General features: G+C 32.8%; 1 protein-coding gene across 2 annotated transcripts; it reads right to left on the bottom strand.

The window, feature by feature from the left end:
• Positions 1-100: 100 nt before the first annotated feature.
• Positions 101-20023, bottom strand: LOC138323773 (MAM and LDL-receptor class A domain-containing protein 1-like). Of its 2 annotated transcripts, none has more exons than XM_069268606.1 (20): positions 19886-20023; positions 19437-19551; positions 17592-17652; positions 17267-17322; positions 16406-16481; positions 15890-16019; positions 15263-15438; positions 14396-14614; positions 13907-14095; positions 12854-12985; positions 11626-11731; positions 10584-10746; positions 9172-9298; positions 4744-4884; positions 3978-4054; positions 3309-3485; positions 3045-3132; positions 2618-2755; positions 1630-1892; positions 101-698 (listed from the first exon to the last, which is right to left on the bottom strand). In XM_069268606.1, the coding sequence occupies exons 2-20, from the start codon at positions 19515-19517 to the stop codon at positions 609-611; spliced, it is 2490 nt and encodes an 829-aa protein (XP_069124707.1). In that variant the 5' UTR covers positions 19518-19551; positions 19886-20023; the 3' UTR covers positions 101-608. The 2 variants fall into 2 exon arrangements, with proteins under 2 accessions (XP_069124707.1, XP_069124706.1); XM_069268605.1 differs by having other exon boundaries at positions 17592-17655.
• Positions 20024-27426: the final 7403 nt, after the last annotated feature.

Here is a 27426-nt window from a genome sequence, read left to right on the forward strand (position 1 = left end):
CAATCTTATTTAATTTGTTTAAACGTAAATGCAAATATCACAATATTTGTTCAAATAGATATATTGGTTACAGTAACAAGTATGAAATAAAAGCAACACGTGTAGGCACATTTTTATTTCAGGAAACTCCCAATTGTAAAGAATGGATCTTGTGAACACTTGAGTGAATAAATTACTAGATTGTCAATATCAATGGTAGTTTGAAAATTTTTAACTAAAGCCAAGTCTTATAATAGTGTATGTCAACACTGGTCCAATAAGTATACTTGAGTTTGATGCTATCTCAAATACAGATGATGTATACGCGATTATTATTTTCAGAATCATCGTTTCGACGTCTTGGCTAGAACTAATATCGGTTCGATTTCCAATTTAAAACGAAGAAAGACAATTTCTATTTCAGCCTGTTTTACAGTTGGTGTCATATAAAAACAGCTTAAATTAAGAACGCCTCGTAATAAATCTATAAACCATTGTAGAAAATATATATATCACCCTCAAAGTTAAAACTCGATAAAGAGCAACGAAGCTTTATGATGTGAAGATGTAACTGATTGACTGAAGTTCTGTGGTCTCTATAGAGTCCCACGACGCCCGAAACATCTTTTTCAGGCATAACAATTATCTTCACGTATAGAGATATCATCTATTGCAATATCGCTTCTATATGATGGCCCCACCTCTCCTTCAAACACTATCTGTGGAAAAACAAAAACGTATTGTGTTACTCACATTAAGCAATTAGTGTATTTGTGTTAATTAGTCGATATTGACTTTCTAATTGTAAACGTAATGCCGACCCCAATATTTAATAAGTGAGTGATTGTCTGAATCTAAATATTTATACTTCAATCAAATTGTGAAGTGTTTGTAAAGGCTAAAATGAGTATGATTAGATATATGACTATTGATAAGCGAATTAAGGATTCTCAGATGAACAATCTATACGTACATAAATTTTGAAGAGTTATTGAATGTCATAGGTACGTTTTATTTCAGGTTCATTTTAATCTATGGAAATCAAATTATAATCCAAACTATCTTTGATAACGATGTATGGCGAAATCAATGATCAACTTGATCAAAGTATCACGTGACAGTACTCTTTCACTATATTAAAATTGACATAATTTAAAAAAAAATGATAAATTATTTAAATGTGCATGGGAGCGGTTAGAAATACAGGCTACTGAAAAGCTTGCATGTGCCATTAAGAGGTATATAAAATTGGATTGGGGATTTTATTTTGCAGATAACGTGGAAACATGTTGATTTCATCTTGCGATATTGTCACACATCTGAACACTAACGAGGCATAAAACTACTTTTACATATATAGAAAAATGCATCAAATATGAAGAACTATTGGCTATACATTATGCTAGTTCACATAGGCTTTTCATTGATAGATAATAACTTGCAGTGCATTTGATATCATCGAAGTATCGTCGAAACATAACAACAAGGCACTGTTTTAATCTTTAGTACTTGTACACTTTTCTTAACGGTATTTAATAGAATAAGTGTTCTATTATTATTTCTTTTCAGCCATTCTATAGCCAATATGAAACCAGGCTATACATTTTGTATTACGACAGTACAAATTTAAGACTACCTTGATATACTTACTCTATTTGTTAGAAAAGGTGACTCTATAAACACAGAATAAGACTGCCACTGATTGCTTTGTTCACCATGTAAATTCCACTTCACCGTCTCATTTCCATTTTGATCACTTATTATCATTCTCAAACTGCCCATGTCTCTCCCGTACATTAATAGCCAGAACCTTACACAATAGCCCCACGGAGTAGGTGGAAGAAATGGGGATGACAATCGGGCTGTGTCTGTAATAATTCGCGGGGATGATGCTTCCATATAAATGTAAAAACCTGGATAATAAGTGAACGAAGTTCCATTATGTTTAAATCTATATTCATCACCATTTCATTTTTTACCAACAGAGCGAGTATTTATGGTTAGCATGTCGAAATTCGTTACTTATTTTAAGTGATTTCAATATATATTAAATAATTGATAGTGCAAAATCCTATTTTCATTGCAAACAACTTTGTTTCAGTTAAAATAACTTATTAATGATTAGGCATTGTAACTAGCAGTGCAATATGTTAAAAATACATGTATTCACCATTCTATCTGAATACGATTGAATCCAATTAAAAGTGCTATACCTAAATATACCTAATATATATAATTCATATGTAATTATTTTATAAACAATGACAACTAATGCATATATCACTATGTGATAATGTTCTGTAATAGATTGCTTTAAAAAATTGTCGATAAGACAGAGTCATGGACATATCAATTGAATTTGCTTTGCACTATATTATATGAGAACGCTAACAGTATATCAACTGAAATCTAGTGTGTTTACCTACGGATTTCGTTCGTATTATTTTACGTCCCTTGACATTGCCTAATAACGGTAGATATAGTTTTCCATGGGTAACATGAAATAATTGAAATACTAACTAATCAATGTATTACGTAAATCTTCTCTTCTTTTTAATTATTTCTTTGAATACAATCGCAGTATAAGAATGCAGTTGCTTTGTAACATCAGAAATACGTGATATAACTGATAACTAACCCTTCCCTGACGTATGGTCCTTGGTTGGACCCGTCCCTGGAGTACTTGTAGGCCCTCTATATCTAAGCCAGTCAAACACATCGGATGTATTTTCGTTTGTCCATGTACAGAAATCGTCTTCAAAGCTGCAGTCTAATACTGGAAATACGCATGTTAATATTCTTGGTAATTAAAGCAAAACTATCTTAAATATGTCAAGGATGTATGTGATCAGTCAATGACCAAAACAATGGCGTAAGAAGTCCCCTGAAGTGTTATTTACATTGTAAACATTTTGATTTTGCAATAGATATAATGCATGAAATGAATGACTTAGTTTTTCTTCAAGTTAGGTCTTCAGATGTATTTCGAAATATCTTTTCATTATCTTATTCAGTCTACCGCTTTTCGAAGCGATATCAAGTTAACTATCGTCATTGTCTCTTACCTTTCCTGCATCCACCAGATCTTAATTCGAAGTCGTCGACAGCAATATCTCCTCTGTAACCACGTCCTCGTGTCGCTTGTATCACCAGCTTGGGTAGACCAAATATGTCTTTATATAAGTCATGTAACAAATGCAGTGTCGCACACGACTGTACTTATTTTCAATTAATCTTAAAAATTCGTATTTTGATTTAATGTTGTGTATAGTTTACATCTTGTCCCAAAAAATCCCCTTGTTTTAGCGATACAACCTTAAAATACTAACCTTCTCGTTGCTTGATGTGTTAAATTCTACAGATGCCCTTTGCCACATTTTACCCTGGTTTCCCGCCTTACTCCACAACAATGTTTTATTTGCAGGAGTTGTTTTCAATAGTGATAGATTCCCTGTGCTTTCGCCAAACATATTGTAGTAGAAGGAAAAACAGTAAAACCAATTATCCTGCAAATGAATATGAATACAAATAAGCTAACTAACATGTAATTTGAATATTGCATATTATTTTCTTTTTAGACATTTAGTTATGATATATAACTATTCTTAGTACTCAAACTAAATATCTAAATGCTTATATATTATTATTGCTTATATATTTATTACAAAAAATCACTATATATTTAGCGAGAGATTCGATTCATTAAATTTCATCATCGAAAGATTCATAGATGCATGCTATGTTTTCTTTTGACTCCATTTGTTTTATGTGTCATGCTATTATGTAAACTATTAACGTCTCCCAAAAACAGTTTCGCTTGCCCAACGAAGTCTTACATATGTTTTGTATCGCTTTCTTACGATGCTTTATTAGTATATGTTCAAATCCATAATCACTTAAAAATTAAGGCCAGAATACTATGTAGAAGAAGATAGAATATGCTGCTAGTGATCCTGAATCGTATACTAGATATTTGTGAATACATATAGCCATCTAACCTTAAGTGGAAACGAAGATAGTTTGGCCACTTCACCTTCAGAACGTTGCCCAGATGTCTCAATATAAAGATACTGACCTACAACAAATCAAACATGTGTGTTCATATTTTCTACCTACCACTACTTTATATTTAATCCTTACCAGGCAACAGTATGTAAGTACGACATGTATTTTACATATATTCAATACAAGAAATAATGTTACATAATGCTGTTCTGATGTTACGTTACATTTTGAATGAATGCAATCTGACCATGTTATTGTATACAATTCAGAATAATTGTTTTCCTTAAAGAAGTTAAATAGACATTAAAACTATTTTAAGATATATAAAAAAATATATATATTGTTTCTAGGTTATGATAAAAGTTGTGCGTACGCAAATAATTTTATTATCATTTTTAAATGTTTCTGTGTTCGAAAAAATAACGCAGCTATCCATGACTGAATAACTTTACTATAAATCCGAGAAAATAGAAACTATTTCTACATTTTACAACATAACCCAATAAGGTAATGTTTTGATTTTTTGAACATCGCGTATTAAGTAGAATGTTGCCTGATGTTAACGTTTAACTCTGACAAACTATCATGACTAACTTGACTCGTGCAAAAGCCATCGTATAGAGCCTAAGTTATATTCACCAATGATTCTATTTGCAAACACATACATGATCGGTTGTATTCATTCAAGAAGGCTTTGCAAGATCTCCTAAGTTTGACTTACGGCAGCAGATCATGATACCCAAAGAAAAAGACGATTACCATTGGAGCAGTTTGTTCTGTCGCAGTCCGGTCCTGTTCCAAATGTGCGGGTAGGTCCTCTTTTTAATGTCCAATCAAAATCATCATCGCTGTTCTGCAGCCAATCACAAAGTGAAACTGAGAAATTACAGCTTTTGGACTCTTAAATAAAATTGAAAATGAAATATGTTTCAGTGTATCTTTGTCAATATCATAAATGAAGATGGGATACTTATTCCTCATGCAAGATTATAATTTTTCTCGTGAGGTCCGACCTGGAAAGTCATTGCATTTCATGTGAGCTTTTGTTAGATTTTATATGGGATCAAACAGGTAATTATATAAAAAATCACACGGAGGGGGTCATATTGCTACTTAAATACATAATATTTACATTTTTGCCACAGCGACTCCCATTACTCTAATGATAATCGTGATCTGCATTATGAGCCAATAAATGCAGCGTAGACTTGGTGTAGTAATATCTACATATATGGACGCGAGTCTTGTTTACTGATACGATGTTAGTCCGCTCGGGAAATTTGACTTTGTAGTTGAATGAACCAGTTTGGTTATGAAACTTATTAAAAAAATCTTTAAAATGTCTGGATAATTGAAAAAAAATTCAATAACTATTGGAAAACATTGAAATTTTGTTATTTTTTCAATTTTATAGGGACTATTTTTTATCACAATGAACATGGCTGTTGAGGTTAAATGGCTGAAGCGGGAAATTCAAATGTTCACTCGCATTTAAAATATGTTTTTCCTTGAACTAGAAAGTAAAATGTAAATATAACAATTAAAGAATTGTTAGATTGCAATATATTGCAATCTCACCAGATTGCATTATAGCTTCATTGCAATCAACATCTTTAATTGTTAATTATACGTTACAACGCGCGCGTTTATTATCTACTTCTATTAATGTTCTGCTTGCCTACCCAGACTTGATTTTATACGGTTCATTAAATGCCTTCATTAAATACACTACACAATGTTTTAAACACAGCCATTAGTAACTGTTCTGCTGTGACTTTTCCAACTTACATAATCTCTGTTATGATAATTCAAATTGGACTTATAAATTACTATCTAAGGCTAGAGTTTTAAAGTAAACTAATCATATGCCCTTTTTGTGTACTTTAATTTTAAAAATGTCTCCATCACCAGTATTTATAACTAAGCTAAACAGATAAATTGTATTCTAAGTTTTTCTAGGAATTTAATTAAAGAGACCAGAATACCTCGCGACCTGTTATAATGAAAACCAAAGTACTGTTGCTTGGAAAGAAATTGTTAGTAGTCTTTTCATTAACCTATTAACACATTTGTGAATTACCCTACGTCTGATATTGCTCATTTCTACCTTGTAAAACAACAAAGTTTGATTAAAAATTGTGTGTAAAATGTGGCACATTTCTCCATAATGTTTGGTGCAGGTTCGGAATTCAACATACACTCTTAATTTCAATGAAGCATAATTCCCTTATGGCGATAACTTGATAATGATCGATGAAAATATATATTGCGACACACAATTTGTAGCATATTTGCATAATGATAAGAGGAAATAAAGAATGTCTGTCTGTCTGACTGACTATTAAAGCCTGTCAAATTACTAGGTGTATGGTACGTCAATTTTTATAATTAGTTCCAAGCTCACTTCATCACTGACTTTAAGATATCGATGTGAATTATAAAGATGTTCTACTTACTGTAAACCGCTATATTTTCGCGGGATACAAGTTTTCACGGGAGATGTCGAGCGCGAACTTAAATGTTGAGCATGTAACTAAAAACGTTTACATATCTGAATGCGTGATTGTTGGTAAGTGCCCTAAATCGCGTATTTATGCATCAGGGAAAAAAAGATGACACGAAACATATACGTGAAAATAAAATGATTTTAGTATTTCAAGATAAATGGTCAAGGAGATTAACTCCGTTTTACAATCTTGCATTTGGATAGGTATTCTATCATTGTATATTTAAACGATTATTATTTGATGAAGTGTCATGTCGTTTTATTAGAGTAATATTTTGTCTCGGAGATGCTTTGGTACATGTATGTATATAATCAAATGCTTGACCCCCGTTGAATGTAATTTTCACGAAAAACCACCGACCTTTAAAAATATCTGCGGAAAAAAACAATGGTATTGTCAGTTTTGTAATCTAAATATATTTAATCTTGAGACAAAATACTGCTTGGAATAAAACAATAGTACACTGCAATGCAACTTCAGAAATAATGATTACCAGTAAGATAGGTGGAACCTAGAGTGTACAAACTATCATTGCGTGACGTTATTTTGAACAAAACACAAAGAAGATATGAAGATTAGTATGGCGAACCTGTGGCCAAAGTACTACTATCAAGGCAACTGGAACATTTAATGTTGGTGGGGAATCGGAAATTAGAAAGTTTATTGCATATCAAGTGAATACTAGTCGAAAAATCTTTTTACAGTAGTCAAGGCGAATAATTTGAAATATGGAAATGTAGGCGTTGACTTTTTTTCCATATACAGGTATTTTGTGGAATTAAATGGGGAATGTATTTTGCTGTATGGATATAAGTAAGTAATTATGAAGGAGGAGGTGTTAACATTTTACACCTTTGATATGCGAAAAGACTAAGAAAAGATACGCCATTAAACGCTGAAATGTACGATTTCCATTTTAGTTAACCTTAACAAAACAAATATTACACTGCTTTAAATGTCATCGCACTGGAGAAAAGGGGATAAGATTGGCTCTAAAAAGTATAAGATACGTACATTTTCAAAATGACGGCTACATTTATAATTTTGGTGACACGGCTTTTAATTTTTAAAACGGAAATCTGAAAACAACGAGGCGTTTCGATTAACAAATGTTTAGTGTTCTAACCTAATCTTAGGTCATCGATATACATGTGGTATATTGGTATGATATTGTTTTAGGAAACTTATTTTCTCTTCGGAAAGGTTTGAGCCTTTTACATAAGTGCAATTGTAATATATCCCGTTTTACACCGAAACGAATAACATGAAAAAAGACACGATTTACAATCTTTCATACAAATATTTAGCTTACCTAGTCTTATTTTTGGACCATATTCTAAATTAATAGATTACACGTCCTATTATGTGTTTAATGTCTATGTTTTTGGAGGCTGCGGTATTGAAGTGTTGTGATTTCTTGTAATTGTGGAACTTTTGCCCAAGGACCCCGGCGTCAACAATCGATGTCTTCGTAACCTCTGGTAGGAATTTAACCAAAATTTGACTAGTAACATCCTTATTCTAATTTGGCTATTCATTGCAAAGTACTGGCCTGAAGGGCAGGGCCAAAAGTGGGTCCGTTTGACTAATTTCATATATTTTTTTCTCTGAAACTAAGCGTGGCATACTACCCGTATGTCATGCCTATGGAGCGGGTATCTCAAATTGTTCAAACTGTTGGGCTGTTCTTCGGGGACCAAAGGGGTCAGTTTAATTATTTCCATATATTAAACTTCTTAAGTAACAATATCATTACGTATATCGAGGAACACTTTACCATACTCGTTCAATTGACTTTAATTGTTACAGAAATGTTAGATATCATTTCGATGGTTAATAGAATACACTAAATTTGGCACTTTTCGAAATTTATTTTGCATTTATAATCATTAAAATGAGTCTTTTACTGAGATTATTTACATTCCGTCATTTCAATGACTGGAATTTTATTTTTACAATCACTTTCCGGTTGTCACAACCTAAGTCACATGCAGCTCCTATGCCTATTCCGTCTTTGCATATTACAAAGTTAGCTCCCTTGCGGGTAGGTATCGATTGTTACGTCATTATTTTGTGAGTGCAATTCACGTCGTTTTCTCCGAAAGATATGACGTTACGCTCGCAAACACGTGACGTCACAATTAATACCTACCCGCAAGGACAGATAACTCTGTAATATGCAAATACACAATAGAGCCATAATAATTTTTAAAAAATGCAGTAGTCTATAATTTTGTATATCATTGGTAGCATAAACGGCAGAGCGTCAGCATTGCATGATATATGGACAATTAGACATGTGTCATGACCAAAATGGACTGATGTAAGCCACACCTCTTAAGATTTACATTCAGATAACTAAAAGAATTGCTGGACAGGAGGTCATTGCCTTTAGATGTACATTGTACATTACGTCCCCGGACTAATTGTTCATCGGAGGTTTCGTTCGAAATAGTATAGTTTTTTACCAACTCTAATATGAATTGCAGATGAATCAAAATATCTTGTCGATCTCAATGATTACTATTATACAAGACACTGTACAAAAGTAAAATATGAACAAGATTTATTTTATCACAGACAAGAATTACAAATAGTATTTTTGAGACGTTTCCTTCCTCCGATGAGCAACCGCGGCCGGGGAGTTATGACGGTGGCCATGGATTGTAGAGATATTCACGTGTTCCCTTCATGTTGAACTCCTGGTCGTTGAGGAAACTTTGGATTGTGGTACAGTCGGCTATCAATACGTCATCGATTGCAATGTCGCTCTCCGTCGACATACTCTTCCCTGCCTCGAATGATATCTGAAATGATGGCAGGATACCAATACTTAGTGAAAACATGTATCGTTTTTGTTAAAAAAAATATTTGAATAGTTAAGTTTCCTGCTAAAATCGGTAAATATTCGAATCTAATTGTAAACAATTCTGTCATTAAGAAAACGTTTTGATGAAAGGTAAATAGCATAAGACTCGTATGTAGATATGAAGGATAGGGATATTCTACCCGAGAGTCACAATTAAAATGTAAAACCCTTGGCTTGCCGGCGGTTTTATAACATTTTGTGATCCCGAGAGTAGAATATCCCTATCCTTTATGTCAACGTATGAAAAATTATTTTTCTCTCATACCTCGGTGTTTTATTGCAATTTTACTGCTTTAATTTGAGCCATTTTGAAATAAATTCGGTAAAACGCGACTGCAAGTCAGCTGCCGTACATGGAAATATGCATGATCTTCAAAAATAGGTGACACAAAAATTTTTTTTAATGTAAGACACTGCTCACGAAATTATTACGTTAAAACGTTTACGTGCTCACGTAAAACAGTTTGCGTAAGACAAGAAATATTTTTTATGTTGGTGAAAATATTTTTTATGTAGGACAAAATGTTTTTTTTAATGTAAGACAAAAAAATTTTTTATGTAGGTGAAATAATTTTTTTTTAACGTGCTCACGTAAAACTTCCTACGTGCTCACGTAATATATTACGTGAGCACGTAAAAGAAAAGAAAATTTTGTCTTACATTAAAAAACATTTCCGTCCTACATAAAAGAAATATTTTCACCCTACACAAAATATATCTTTTTTGTCGTACATTAAAAAAATTTTTCTGTCACTTCTGGAAAATATGCATGATTCTTCAACGCAAATCCCGTTTGTATCTTTTTAAAAGTAAATCCAGGCTATTTTCTGGGAAAAAATGTTAAAATTGCACCAAGAAAATAGTTATTCGTGAAAGAAAATGATATGTTGTATGCCTATGTGTCACTTTTCGCCTGGTGTAATTAAACAAAAATAACTTTATTAATTTAAATTATGCATCATTATGGTTATCATAATTGCAACCAGATACATATATCAAAATACATTTTTATCATCAAATTTTATAGGTATGGAATTAAACATGTTTGTGGTTGCATTGTTAATAAATGTATGCTACTTGATTTTACCTCAAAAAATCTATACCTGTAACAGTTTCGCTCTAACCTCGAAATTGTGACACAAAGTGTTCGTTTATATATGCCTACGCGTGCTGTTATGTTGATGACGAACAATCTGCTGTCATCTTAATGTCGTGCTTGTTACCTGGAAAACTTGAGATGCACAGGGTAGCTTCACCCGTAGCGTCACTCTATTCCATGTATCCCCCTGGTTGCCATGCCACGAGTGAAGAGTAACAGTATCCCCACAGGCTGTACTACTGATGTTGAGGCTCCCCATCATCTCGCCATACATTAATGAAGTAAACCTTTAACAAATATCAATGATCCAATAACAAATACTGTAAAACGTGTAATGTTAGAGGATTTTTTCTTTCGTAGGTTGGTTCGTTTGGGAAAATATCTGAGCACATGGTTGTCATATGGAACAATATATAATTCCAATGATTTATGAAAAATTAATTTTACTACAAGGCAATATGAGATAAGGAAAGTAACATATTCCTAAATTTAGTGTGGTTTCAATGATCATCTGAAATAGTTCTTATCTATGAAGAAACATACGGTTGCGTTTAACAGTTAATACAATTCATTTTATATATGGTAATGTATTCTTGTTTCATCTTCATGTTTTCTAGCCCGTAAGAGCCAATTTGTTGATTGTTTTTTCATAAAACAAATAATATGTCTTGTATCTATTGCAAAAACTTGTTCCATATAATTAATTTTAAAGAGAAAAAAAGAATATCTAGTTTAAAGCCCACTACCTTTGCGCAGTAAAATTTAAAGGTTTATTTAAAACATTGATAACATGAGAAAAATACATATCGATGGCCTAAGATGATGTATCAACACCCAAACAAATGCAGGATTTCCTGCGTAATGTATAATAACTGCCGAGATTCATTTCTCTGTTTTGCCGTCTGGCGCAGTGATGTTCAACTACCGCGCGGTATTTAGGACGACGGCGGGAAACATGAGACGACCCGCGTTATGAAACTTCACATTTTATTTATTTTAATTAATATTTCAAAAGATAATGATGAGTATAGTATTTACGGTATGTAATTAACTTTTGCGACTCTACAAAATTATCGATCTCGTTTTACATTCCCATTTTGAAAATTAAAAGCCGTTTCGGAAAGGTAGTGGGCCTTTAACAAAGAAATAGTATGTAGTTGTCTTACGTGATACAATAGTCGACGTTTTCATCAATAGGTATAGCAGGAGATATTATAGACAAAGACTTGGACGAGTTATACAATTTTACACCACTGGCATACACGTAACCACCTGGAAAAGCAAATCAAAATTAAATACTTAAAGATGCTCCACCGCTGACTAACGGTATTTTTTCACCATCAAATACATGAGCAGACGATTAAGTATTTTTCTTCAGTTTAAAAAGTTACGTACTTTACACCATTACCACCATTGAAAAGTTTGAGCTTCTAATTTTACTTTAAATTAAAAATATAAAAAATAATTAATTGCATCCCGAAAAAATTCCATGTTACTATATCCTGTGTGGAATGAACTACTGATTGCGCATACACCAAAGGCAAAATAAATTATTTTATTACATTTCTTGTGCTAATTAGACATATACATACACATGATTAAACACCAATTATTGTTCAAATGATGAATATCATTTACACTCATTCGGCGGTGGAGCATCTTTAATGTTTGTTTTGGATAAAGACAGAAGTTTATTACTTCTGCTTAATCAAATCCTACTCGATAATATAGGATCACTTTAAACAATTCAGAGTATGACAGGAACAGTGATAAAATAAACTGTTAATTGATGTTGCGTACAGTGGTTTTTCAGATGTGTAAGTGTACCCCTTCCCTTTGAATAATGCAATTTAATTAACGTGACACATCTCCATGATGGTCTGAAATACTGTAAACCAACTTATTTTCGCGGTTAATAAGTTTTGCGCTTTCATGCCGCGTGACAATTTTAATTTCGGGATTGAAAGTCATATGATTCCAATTTTACCTGTGATTATTTTTGCGATTACTGAAATGCACAAAATGAAGTTGGTTGACAGTATATAACCTTCAGACCTCCTCTTTGTTAAGATATCCAATGCCTTGTGAACACAACAGAGAAACACTGCTAATTTGACCGACCTACCCCACTGCAAACGCTGGAATATACGCGCGCGGGTAAATATCGGTAATTACGTGAAGGTCACGTAACCGCGAAAATTTACACCACGGTTACAGTTTTGTCAATATTTGAACTTGATTATTACCAAAATTAAAAAGTTATATATACATAATATGTATAATGCGAAAATAACAACGACAAGAAATGTTTATTCTTGCAAATCGCGAAATCAGACACTCGCGAAAACATTCAGGTTTACAGTATTCTAGGTGTGGTTGTCTAGCTAAGGTTACCTATGCTACTATCCCAGGTATGGTCCCACGTTGGCCCAGTGTATTTTAGTGGTGTTGGTAAAGTGGTCCATGTCCAATTGCCTTGCCAGCCACATATTGACGAGTTGTCAAAGTTACAATAATGGTAATTTCCTAAACGGAAAAACAAAATAACAAAAATCTTGGATTATAAGTGTGCCAGTGAAACAACATTCATTTAATCGAGTATCCGATTCAAATTACAGTTGACAGGTGGTTTAGGGTTCTGCACACGACTAAAGTGGAAGAATACATATGTTTATCACACAATGCGCCTGATATACAGTGATGTCGCCCATGTCATATTTTTGCACATGTCACTAGTGTAACATGACCTTGAGCAATTTTCATTGGCTGAAAATTCATTGTAACGTCAAGACCGAAACAATTAAATGACAAATCTCTCCCAGGGTACATTGCAGTCCCCACAATTTCACCTCTGTAAACGGCCCAGCGAAATTTCAAGATTCTTAAAAAACGTATTTCGGACGCATACCAAACAATAAAGGATTCTTTTGCGAATACATTAGTTAGTAAATAGTCACGATTTGCATTCGACGTCCGCCGTTTCAAAAAAATCACTATGACGTCATATATATAGGGGCTCAATTTATTAAACAATCGTCATGACGTAACATTCTGTGACCCAAGGTCAACAGACGTCCAGTTCGTGAGCCGTTGACAGAGGTGAATGTGGGGACCGCAGTGAACCCTGGGAGTGATCGTAAAATGACTTGACGTCAGGATTTCTGGAAGGCGGGACAAAATGGCTGTCTCCACTGAATTTTCGCAATACATTTCGACTGGAGGTTCCTTGAATTGTACGTTTTTGTAGTTGTGTTCATTTTATGAAACTCGTCTCAAAGTTTAATTTTACTCGCAAAGTCTAGCAAGTATATATAAAAAAAACTTCTAAGCTTTCTTCCATAAAATAGTATATGAAATGAACACTCATTTAATATCCTATATGAATTGCAATATTCATATAAGTGATAAAGCAAGTACAAGTGTCAGTATGGAAGATATGAATATTACCTTTGGTAGGATCCAGACAGACGGGTGTGTCGCCCGTCCACGTTCCATTGTCGGTACAAATCCGCTCAGAGGGACCAATCAAAACGAAACCATCGTTGCATTTGTAGGTTACTTTGGATCCGACATAAGGATCTATTTTTGACATTCCGCCATCTTTTAAAACACCCGGGTTTTCGCACTCCTGTTGATCTACAACAGACAGTATTTGTTATATAAACAGATAAAAATAAATGGCATAAGAAGAGATAGAGTACTGACAAGGGACTAAAATCAGAATGTTAAGGTATCATAACCTGTTTAAACAGGCGATATCTTGCAAAACTTCAAAAAGTTAAATGGCTTTTATGGAACAGTTAAACAAAACTTAAGTTGATAAAAAACGCATTTGGATTATGGCTAACCTTAGGTATTGCTATTATAGTGTAGCTTGTACTTGTAAGTTTTGGCAAAATAAGGCTTCAGATGAATTAATGTATTTATACAACTCACCACACTTATACAGTTTCCTGATTTTGGTGATGTCGAGATCTGAGGGATTGAGACGCTGACCTACCATGGAGACGTTCACTGAGCTGTCTGTAATCTGTATCGTGGGCAGATTGTTACCACTGAAGGCGTACGGCGAGTAGTGCATGATGGAATAGTAGTCATAACGATCTAATAGTACAACGTCTCGTTCATCCATCCGCACAAAATTGGGATCCATTTCTGTGAAAACACATTAGCATAAAGCTATCACTGTTCTATATATATTGTGTCTAGACTTGGTGTAATATATTGTCTTGCTTCTACAGGATTGTAGTCTTAAATGTTTAGCCAGAAAGCAGAATACGACTGTTTCCGGACAACGTCGTTCAAAGCCTAAACTCTTTTGTTGGTATTTTATTAATGAAAATATGCAACAATCTGTCCCCAGCATAGAATTCTTGATTCGGAATCCGAATTTCCGGACTAGTGAGTATAAATAACGTTATGGAAATCCGTTTACTGACATCTTCGTTTGGAGTTTTCTGGATTATCGGGGGTCCACTGTAGTTTCAATCAATTTCAAATTATTCAATAGAATAATGTGTAGATCCGCCCCATACTTGTGGTTTTGTTTTGACCATTTAATGCTTTTGATGATTATGTTTGGCATTGAAAATACGGTATGTTACGTTTTTCGACTTTTCTAGTCCAAAACCTTTGCCTATTCCCAATTCCTACCATTTTCACTGCATGTATCGGTTTCATGGGTAGTTAAATATAGTCATTGTAAATAGCATTTAGGTGAAAAATCTATGCTCTTTTTATAAACTTCGCTTGTTGAATAACCCATACTTTTGTCAATATGATATATCATGTTAGTTAACTTACGATTTGCTATATTGTCCCATAGTACATTAATGTGTTGGTCTCTGTCAGGTCTGGTGTGCTCGTGCCAGAATCCCAAAGTATGCATGAGTTCATGAATGATTGTGCCCCTGTATAGACAACCAGGGGCTAGTGTCATATTCTGACGCCCTCCATTCCTTCCTACATCGCTGTAACACCTGGTATGTGTACAAACAAAACAAAAACATTAAACATCTCTCCTGGCTTGACAAAACGAACCTAACAATGTTTTATCGATCACCAGGCGGTGTGTAGTCGCGAATCGTGCCTCGTGGTCGCACGCTCACGTTTACCTATCCAGTCACAGCATAGCCACGTGTCGTTTGAGTGACAGTTGACGAACCGTCAATTATGTAACAGCATTGTTACCTTGATAACGTGATGACAAAAGTATTAAACAGACAAATGGATTTTCAAGTCCAGACCAAAAAAATAATAATAATAATTTTGATCAATCATTTCTTTTTCAAAAACTCGATGCATAATGTCTCAATTTCGGTTCTGTATTTGTTTCTTTTAAATACAATTTCTACGACTTTCATTTAGTTATGCTTAATGACAGTCATAAGTATTGAAATATGTTATGTACATATCATTCATACGACATACCCATTGCCTGTTCTTATATAGAGATAGTCATGGTCACTGTCTACCTTCGGTATGAAATTAATGCAGTCGTCCCCGACAAGATCATGTAGGTCCTTCATAGTAGATGTGATAATGTTGTTTTGGTCCTGATCTGGTTAAGAAAGAACATTATCAATTATTATTCAATGTTTTACCCGCACCTGTTTTATTTTCCTTTAGAGTGTCTACCTTTAAGAAGAGGCATTGACTGTCATTACTTTGAGTAAGAAAAACATCTCTAAATAACCAATATTTTTCTCTTGAGATAAAGATTAATGTGTCTTGTGAAGCGGTTAGTTCTATACATCGGCAGAGTAGATTATCAATAATTTCCATCGTTATAATTCGATTCAATAAAACTTGGACAGATGAATCATATGGCGCATATGTTATTTACTAACTAAAATAACATTGTTCTGTTCTGATGACGAGACCTGTTTCATTTTTTGTGCATTCTTTATTGTATATAAGAACGAGAAACCGAATCTCTATAATTACCAAACACCGTCTCTATTTCGTACGGCACGTGTCGACCCCTCCATGTTAAGCGCTGGTTAGCGACAGCATGGCGATTCTATAGAATATAACAAACTCAAATTACTTTTATTGTACATAATACATCAGATGTAATAATTTTTATATTTTAATGGCTAAAAACTGCACCAGGAAAAGAAAAACGAATCTTGATACTAAGACTAACCACAAATATTTCTACCCACGAAATTATTTCAAATCCCCAAATCAACAAGGAAAGTACCCATGTAACAGATTTCATGACGTACAGTATTTGAGTATTAATAATATTTTTAGATGGTGCAGGCCAAACAAACATTTAAAAGAAAAATAATGTTTTAATATGCACAAAGAAAATGCAATTCGAAAAAATAACAGGTAAAATTGTTGAGTTTTTTGGGGTTTTTTTTCGTGGTAACGAAAAACATTAAAACGTCTTAATCGGAACAACTGGTTATATCAAACCATAATATAATGTTATAACATAAAATTTCTGCGGATAAATATGTTTAAATATATGTAATTAATATCATTAAAGTAGGAAGCTTTGCCATCCAACATGGCGTCACGGTTTCACTAAAAATGTTTGTTTTTTTTCGGTAATACTTGAACGCCAAATTCATAAACAAATACCGCAATAAACTAATTTAACGTTGCGGTTTTCTTAGAATACGTAACGTGTAAAATCAGTGAAGCAGGATATCAGTAATAACAACGTGGACGTATGAGCGGAAAATTCACATACATATATGGATAGGAAGCATTTTGTGGTCCTTGGGTAGAATTTCCAATACTACTTGTCCACATGTATGTGAAATAATCTTATATTCTAACCTAGGCACCTACCTTTTGCTCAATAAAAATGTCACCTTCCCTAAGAATCCCTCCAGTAACTTCAACACCTAAAATACAGGAAGACCTCGCTCAATAAATCATCTGTAAAGTATTTAAGTTTTTATAATATTCCATAGCTATTAAGTTACAATTATAACCACAAACTGCATTTGATATTTACAGATGCCAGGAATATCCAATATATGAACACTGTATATGAATGTGCTTTTTATTATTTTAGTAGTATTTGCAGACTGTTATGATATTCCCGGTATATGTACGTTTCTAATGATAGGTTTTGTATGGTATGCATTTCGTAACCGCTTTTTATACCCACCGATGTTTAGTTCCAGTAAGCTTTGGCTTTGAATATTCACTGCTGGATCTTCGTACAAACTCTTCCATAGAATTAAAGAATGAGTATATTAATTATTAATGAATGTAAATACAAGGTATATTAAATACTCGGTTAATACGAACTCGAAGGGACCGAGATAAAACTTCGAGTTATCCGAGTGTTCGAATTAAGCGAGTTCTCATGTCTACTGACTATCTCTTTACTTGGGATATATAGACTAGTTTCATGTCGTAAAACGATGCGAAAAAGAGAGATGTCAAAATCACCGATGGTAGTTGCAAAATTATAACAAGAAAATCTAGATATATATTTTGAAAAGCCGTTCTACGGCAGATGTATGAAAAAGAAATCGGCATTTTCGGCGATCTCGTTGTCCAAAAAAAATCTCATTTCGAGTTATACAAATGTTTTATGTATGGTTTTTGTCATTCGGACCCAAAATTTATTTCGTATTATCCGAGTTTCTTAGTAAGTTTATATTTTTCGAGATTTATTCAAACATTTCTATTTTTTATTTTTTAGTTTCAATAAGTAACAAAGAATGTTGATAAAACACACATTGTACATTTCATATCAAATGATTTCGTTCCTTAACGGAAGCGACCCTTGTTCTCTATTTTGTCTAGTCATTTCTCCATCATGCTCTGCACGGATGTCGTTGTCTGGGAACTAGGAATGTAGGTCAAAGGTCAGATCAATAGCTATAATACACTCTATGTCGACTTAACCCCGACAAGTACCGTTATACAAAATAACATTCAAATAAAGGGTTGCAATATAGAACAGACGTCACTATCGTAAAACAATATTGGGTCTTAAACTTTGTATTTTTTGTCATGCAGTAAGAGAAAACTTTATAGGATTGGTCACTATGAATACATTAATGCGTAATATGCTATGGGATACCTATCATTCAGCGCCATATTTAAAGGTGTAGGTAACTTTATAAAATTGTATTTATTTTTGTTAATAAAATATCAATAAAATCTTATCATCATAGAAAATAGCAAAAAGTTAACCTTAGATAAAAAATAGCAAAAACAGCCACCATGCAGTATGCAATGAAGACGCAGTCTACACTTTTATACTATTATATCATTAAACAGCAACAATTTTACAATTGCATAATTTATAGAATTGAAAAATAACCTACATTAACATCTACAAAGACATCTTACAATGATTTTGTGAGAAAATGTTAATATAAATAACTTCTTCAAACTAGAATCATTATCTCTCGGACTGTTATTTTATATAAAACAATGATGAGAAACGCATCTATAGCATCAATAAGAGTTATGTATTGTTTATGACGTTTTAAGAAAACTTTATAATTTACAAGATAACCATTTAAATCAAATAAGTGACAATTACAGGGTATGCCTTTTATAATTGCAGTATAACATTCACCATTTGGCAATCATTGACTTACGAAACGTTATGGCCGGAGATTGCCTTTTTATGCTTGAAAGTTCCCTGTTTCATATCAATTTGAATGGTTCAAATAATGATATATTATTCAAAAGCATAATAACGCATTTCAGTTATTTCGCTAATATGCTCGCAATTCAACCTATTTTCGGAATCGTTAAATCATTAAAGGATGTTATTGACTTCTATTTTGAATAAAACGTCATTACGCTTCAAAGATAATATAAAAGCAATGTCACTGGTACAACGATAAGTACAATGCAACCGGAAAGATATACCCGCTATTAGAGTATAAGAACGCATTTCAGTTATTTCGTAACAGTCAAAACGGTTTTATTAAACAGTGTAATCCTCTAATTTCAATCCAATTGATAAGACATATAAGACACCTACCTCTTTCTCACTGATAGGAAATGCAAGTACAGCACTGATTACGACAAAAAGAAAAAAGCCTTGGCGAACAAACTTCAGCATCTTCAGGCAGCAGCTGGTGTTCCCAATGTTTTTACTGTTGGCGTAAAAGATTAAAACTGCATGATATTATATATTTATTTTCTGGAAAACCCATGTTGATTTTTATTTACAATAAAAACCACGTGGGTGTCTCGATGAATGTTATCAAACTCCCTCCCGCGACATAAAGAACAACACATCAATGGAATGGGAATGCACCCTGGTTACCCCTTGGGCTTGTTAAAGGTTTATCTCTCTTGTTACTTCACATACATGTTGTAACATTTCCCTTGTCATGCTATTGCTTAATGTTTTTATCGATTTCACAAGCGACTGACAAGCATAGAAAGTTCAAATGCATTTTATTTGAGGAATAACTATATTCTTACCTTTATCCCTTAGGTGTAAGTTACTTCAGGTTGGGGAATTATTCCATCCTCGTGGTTACTGTATGGACACAACAAATCATGTTCTAGTGAACGAGATAATGTCTGTCAGCAGGCGATAACATATGGTTAATAGGTCAAACCTTTAGCTGTATTTATTTACCTTTTATCTGGTGTTATAAGAATGTCGGACAGCTGTCCACACCTAGAACTTCCTAATTTCCTATTGATATTCGAAAGTGTTTCACAACACGAAAATTACTAGTATAATAATTTGCAATTGCTTTGTCTATGAATACAGGCGCCCTTCGTATGATAAATGTTCAAAAAAAAATCCACCAATGTGTTAATAATTACATTGCAAAACACAACTAATTGATAGATATTGTCTTGGTTTTTGTATACTTCTGAGATTTATGTATTATTAACTGCATATCACTCTCGTGAAATCGTGAAGAAGTTTGATTGGTGTCTTTAAAACATTTAATTTATATAAATAGATATTCATTCAATACCACGAATGAAGGTACGTTATTGTAGGAATTATGTAAGTAAATTTCACAACTATTTTGTAACAGATTTCCTATTTTTGGAATTAATCTATTATTTATCTTTTAATAGCGATGAAACTTCGAATAATAGAAACACTGAGACTTAAAAATCAAAATTAATCTTTTGCTATGATAAAATTATTGATTTCCATGATCTCTATTTTATTGTTGGACATATTGCGTTTGTCGCTTCTTATTACTTTATTCATATACACTTTTATAACGAATTATATCGAATATGCACTATACTACGACGATATAGGTATGTGTTTTAAAGTTTGTGTTGCTGCAACATTGCAGCTAATTAACTATGACCGATATTCAGAATAGAATCAAAATTTCTAGTATTAAAATATATTCTTATACTTATCATCTCCTTTTTTATATTTGAACTGAAATACTTGATTTTCTCTCGTTTTGAACAAATTTAGTGTACTTTCATAACCATTGGATATATACTAGTATGAATTTTTGTATCTTAAAACAAATTGTATAATTTGGTAAAAAAAACAACAAATAAATTGTATACAAAAATCAGATGGGTTGTCAAACTTTTCCTCCATCTTTTTTTTCAATTTCATTAGAAAATGCACTTTTAAGTCATGTTTCAGATTAATATGTAGAAGTTTTCAGTTTCGTTATGTTATTTCGTTTCGACAATGTATTCCTTTTTATAAGTTATGACATCTATCACGTAAATCGTAGTTCATTGTTTAAGTTGTTATCTATCTTTCTATGAATTATTTCAAAACTACAAATAATCTCATTGGTTAATTAAGTATTGAACTGCATTTAGATGGCAGTTATTGAATGATAAATTCCAACTTGACAATGACAAATGTTAATCCATCCTCGTGGTTACTGTATGGACACAACAAATCATGTTCTAGTGAACGAGATAATGTCTGTCAGCAGGCTATCGCTACATGTTGAATTTGTCGTTGTCCATTTGGCATCCATCCTCCCATAATTGTCAACTTACTGCAGTCCAATGCTTGCAGTTACATTTGATAGGAATGTTATAATGAAATCTGGAGAGAATTTGCATCGATTATGAATAAACAATAAAATGTATTATCGCCAAACGATGAAACGGCCATTTCAACAGCCATATTCCGTGATCGCTGGGACAATAATTCATTGTGTCGTCAGCTTGCAAACGATGTCAGAAGAAGCGGATGGCAGTTCATACACTAAACAACACCAACTGTGTTATATAAGGTTTTATGAAATTAATCTTTATTTATTTTACATCGATTTCGAAACCATTTATATAGTAATACTGGTGCTTTTAGTTATTGCAAAACATAGTGTCTCGTAGGTATTTTTAGGCTGGACATTTTAATTTGTCTTATATGTATGTTTATGATGATGTATGTAGGAATTTAAAATGTGTGACACTTTAATAAAACATATCTTATCTTAGTTTATCTTATAGCTTATAGCTTGATAATCACTTTCGATAACCCGGATGAGGGGTTACATAGTGTGTTTGCAGTGAAAATGTTAATGTTAGTAGTTTATTACTTATACTACAAGTTGCTGTACAAAGTTTGAATACAAATGAGAACTCACAACTTACAAGTGTATGTCTACGGAAAACGAGGGAACCAATTTTATTACATATACCTGGTATGACATATATGAAACAATGGTGCTAGATGCGCTTATCCAATCGAAAAGCCTTTTATTCAATGTACTGACTCACCTGTCCATTCACTTCCCGGTTGAATAAATTATGCATGTGTACTGACGGGACCCTTTCTCTTATCAGTCTAAATTCATTTCATGACGAACACAGAACAACAGATAGGTGCTAAATAAATTGGTTGTTATCTTTGAGAAAGCATTGTCAATCCTGGATAGGAACTGGTCAATACAGATAAGCTGATCTGTTAGCATATAATTTATGATTTCAAAAAACGATACAGTCAAGTATATAATATAATTATATAGCTTGAATGATATACTGTATTTGTTCGAATCACATGTGAGGCAGTTGCCAGATAATGACAGTTGTCGGTGGTTTTTCTCCGGGAACTCTGGCTTCCCTCCACCATCAAAATACAATATGTCCTTAATTGGACCTGGCTGTTTATAAGACGTTAAACGTATCGAACCAAACTGTATCATTTCGTGCAAAATTATCTATTACTGAATAATAGGAGACTAAAAAGTTAAGAAGAATCTCTTCTATCAGTAAGCAGGCAAAAGTATTATTTGAACCATTATTAATAAGGATATACCACATTAATTGTGTTAATATAAATAAATTCAAATTCTTATGAAAAAATTAGTCAATATCTTTTGATGGGTTAAGTGAATAGTCTACAATCGAATACAGCTTAATACTGATTCTGAATAAAACTATAAAATACCTTAGCCAATGACAATGTTTTGTTAGATCAGTTTAATCCAACTTAGATGATCGATTGACTTGAATATAATCCTACTAAAGTTTAATCATAACGCATTTTCTCTTTGACCATCCAATATCATGGTCAATTTCTTAATCAATTGTTATTTGATATGAACCTTCATTATTTATTATTATTATTTATTTATTTTCGCTGTTTGTTATGCTAATTGTAGCATTGTTACTGGATAATTTGTTTTCTATCATATCTTAATAAAAAGAAGAAAATCGTAGGATGACGCAAAAAAATCAACGTTAACGTGACGTCACAATTAAACATTGATGTAAGATGAGGGGACTTCTTTCATAGTATATTAAACTATTCAATTTTGACATCACCACAGAGACATTGATGTAATTATGTGTTAATTTGAGGGGGACGTTTTTCATTGTACAAACTATTTAACTTTGTAACGTACGTAATAGAAAAATATTTCCAGTTTGCAAACATTTTTTTCATATCCGATTCATTTGAAATTAGTGACATCAACGCTGAATGTACTGCAATTTTGAACGAAAGTAGTAAAATTACTTCTTATTTTTTTTTATAAATTAGCATCCCTAGTAATGACTTGACTATTGTTATTAAATCCCTTCCTTTTTCATTCCTATCCGAGCATTGTCTTAACCACAAACATTAAAGAAACATTTGTTATAAAAACGTTCCAAATGCCAAAATTTGACTAAATTGTGAAAACCTAAAGAATAACACTGACTCCAAAAAAGACCGAAATAATATTTCCGGTATTATTGCGTCAATCCGTACCCTTACTCCATGTATGGAGCAAAAATGCCAGAAAAAAGTTAGCAATCTCTGTTAAGTATGAAAACGCATCCTTTTTCTGAGAATGTGTTCATGACACGTTCTATTAATTATATGTACAGATCACATGTGATTGTGATTAACACACACTATAATTAACGGCTCTCAACAATTAAATGTACACTATAATTAAACATTGTGTATATATTCAGAAAAAGGTATGACCAAAAAATTATGGAATATATTAGAAATAAGCACACGCTGAATAATACCAAACAATTCAGACTTTGTTTGTTTGTTTGGATTATTAACGTCCTATTAACACCTATGATCATGTAAGGACAGCCTCCCATGTAGGCAGTGTGTAACGTATGTGAAGTGTGGGGAGCGTGTTTTGGGAGACTGTGGTATGTTCGTGTTGTGTCTTCTTGTATAGTGGAACTGTTGCCCTTTTTATAGTACTATATCACTGAAGCATGCAGCCGAAGACGCCAAGTAACACACCCATTATACTGACAACGGGCGAACCAGTCGTCCCACTCCATGCATGCTGAAGCTAAGCAGGAGTGAAAACTACCACTTTTATAGACATTAGTGTGTCTTCGCGTGTTTCGGCCAGGGGACATAACCCAGAACCTACCTCGCATAGGCGAACGCCCAACAAAAGGCCAAAATTGAGGCGGTTTCAAGAGATATTAGGAGAACAAAGTCAGTTAGGAAGAAGAGAAAACATAATATCCTAAATTTAGTCGCCTTTACGATTATGCAATGGTGGCAGCAGGTACAATTCTAACGCCCTACCTGCAGGGCCGACAATTCAGACTCTGGTAAACAGTAATGTGATTGTGAAAAACAAAATGAATTACTAGTTTTGTCTCGATATATTAGATTAGTAACAGAAGATTAATTAATATAAACAATTTCATATAATCAGAAATTAGAACTAAAATTCCAATGTTCCATCCTTTTCCATAAAGAATTTCGTGCTATTCTTAATCAGGATTTATTATAATTAAAAAGGAATCAATATTTTTTTCTAATTTATTCACATACGATTGACAAATAAGTTCAATGTCACAAAGAAAAGATTACACATGTACTGTCAGCTAGTTTCATTACATGACGAGAAGGATTATGTATCAGTAGAAGTTTCCGAATCATCTTATTCAAACATGTTTATGTTTTCTTGCATTTTACATATCTTCATTGAATATAATATTAGTTTAACTATTGTCTCAAATAGATTAATGAAAGTTATATTATGTATACGTGAAATCTTTAATAAAATGCGATATTACGAATTCCTTGATCAAACGTCCATAAATCAAAGATACATGCTCGTGTTTTTCGTTTTTGGTGACTGTAGATCAATTAACTGGTAACTCCAATCACTTATCTTTTCATTCCGACTTTATCGAATTTTACACTAGTGCATTTTCATTAAAAGAATTTGTTTCATGTTTCTCTTTGAAATGTATATCTCATCTGACACAAGGAAACAAACGGTCTTCAATATAGAGTAACTCAAGTATCTATCCGGGACCATCAACTCTGTGATCTGATTGAGAGGAAGTGGTAGGAGTGAGTATACACAGGTGCCAGGGAGAAAGGGGCCCGAGTATGCGGTCAACCAAAGTCACAGAAGATTGTACTTAACGATTTATTCTAGGATTTCAGGTAGGCAGAAAAATGACAAGAGTTGTACTGAATATAGACATTTCAGTACAGCCATTCAAAATCCGTGAAAAATAATTATCGATATCACTTCCTGTGACGTCGACTGACCAGATTGATTGAAGATAACTCGACGATGTTTTATTGGATTATCAATGTTAAGTGTTATTGTATTCAGCTGTACTTATATCCTGTTTCCATTTTCTTTATGACTTTTCCGAGTTTATAAGCTTGGAATCATCAACCATAGGTTAATGATCATGTGCTTTTATACATTATACATAGGTATGTGTATCATTCCTCTCGTATCATTTCGTACATTTTAAATGCTAAATTCTATGGAAGAACGTTTTCATTAATACATTTATAATTATTATGTGAAATCATTTCACATAATACATGTGTATGTTTTATTGAAATTACTGTCTTACTTCGCATACAAATCTGATGTGTAACTGCATATCATTATGACATCAGCTTGTCAGCATATTGCCAACTGTGAAAAACATGCCAATTTTTGAAGAATCTGGTTATATAGTTGTAGAAACAGGCGGTCCAGCGTTTAAATTAATTACACACCGTCTTATAATGAAATTTAAGTAGCTTGAAAAAGCAATCAGAAATAATATAGACGGCAATAGCATTTTGAGTCAACTGAGGAACTCCGAACGGCAAATTATAATAGAGTTAAAATGTTGTAACCCACACACGTTACATTTTCTGTATAGATTTCTTTGTAGAAATCAATTTCATTGCCTAGTGTCGTAACAGTCTTTTTATAGAATTGTGTAGATATCATATCATCATTGAGTGAAATGTTCTATTGAATGGTTCCATTAACCTGGTTTAGGATGACAATAAAAACATACGATTTCTTATCCAAGAATAAAAAGAATACCAATTGTTTTCCATAAATGCAACGAATTAAATGTACTAAATTTGAAATTTATATCGGGTAGTTAAAGATGCTCCATCGCCGACAGACCAAAAATGATATTCATCATTTGAACAATAATTGGTGTTTAATCGTGTATATAATAGTCTAATTAACACAAAAAATAATATAAAATAATTTATTTTGCCTTTGGTACATGCGCATTCAGTAGTTCATTTCATATAGGACATAGTGGTACGGATTTTTTTCGGGATGCAATTAATTATTTTTCATATTTTTAACTTGAAGTAAAATTAGAAGCTCAAACTTTTCAATGGTGGTAATGGTGTAAAGTAAGTAACTTTTGTAACTGAAGAAAAATACTAAATCGTCTGCTCGAGTTTTTGATAGTGAAAAAATACCATTTGTCAGCGGTGGAGCATCTTTAACTTCTGTCAATGTTTCTTCTTCTTTACCTTATGTACCTGTACTAGATATAATTAGTTTAAGTGATGACTTCACTATGTTGGTACTGATCTTAACATTATGATATAGTGATAGTGTATACATACTACATTATTTATCAGAGTGCAATACTGTTAGTTTGTTATGTCTATATTTATATTAAATATTTCATTGCACGTTGCCATTTTCTACTATATAATATAATAATGTATGGAAGAGAGAATTATTAAGTTTTATAACTTATCCAATTTTATTCGAATGAATAAATAAAATATGCTAAAAATTTTAAAGAGATTATTTTCAGTAAATTAAATCATAAGGATTAACTTGAGAAGATTTTTTTTATGTTATAGAGATATAACACAAAAATCTGAGTGGTTTATTTAGAAAACACTCAAATTTTGTGTTATATCTCCATAAAATAAAAAATCCATTCAAGTTAATCATTAACTTACTAGATTTCTTTTAGTTATTATTAAGTTTGAACTATTATCAGCTAAGTGCATGTGCTGTTTTGTCATACGGAATAGTTTAAGATTTCTTGATTGAAAGGTTTAACAACAATCGTCTTGCAATAATGCTTTGCATTTTGATTTGTTTTTGATTGAAAGTACGTCTGTAATCTGGTAAAAGATAGTTACTTTAGAATCTCACAACTTTGTTGTTGATATCACTACGGTGACTTGTATTATAGTCAGTAAAGAAATGGCTTTACCCAAAAATAATTGCAACAATTTTTTTCCTCGATTTTCATCCAAATCTGACTTTGTTTCATACAAGAAAAAAAGTCGCCATAGATTA

The sequence above is a fragment of the Argopecten irradians genome, chromosome 5 (assembly GCF_041381155.1).
Source record: "Argopecten irradians isolate NY chromosome 5, Ai_NY, whole genome shotgun sequence".
Lineage (NCBI taxonomy): Eukaryota > Metazoa > Mollusca > Bivalvia > Pectinida > Pectinidae > Argopecten > Argopecten irradians.

Coding starts and splice junctions, on each gene's coding strand:
- LOC138323773 (XM_069268605.1), bottom strand. CDS start 19,517: ATGCTGAAGTTTGTTCGCCAAGGCTTTTTTCTTTTTGTCGTAATCAGT. Junction 10,747..11,625: donor AACGTCGACTATTGTATCAC/GTAAGACAACTA, acceptor TATTTGTTAAAG/GTTTACTTCATTAATGTATG. Junction 699..1,629: donor CACCTTTTCTAACAAATAGA/GTAAGTATATCA, acceptor GTTTTTCCACAG/ATAGTGTTTGAAGGAGAGGT.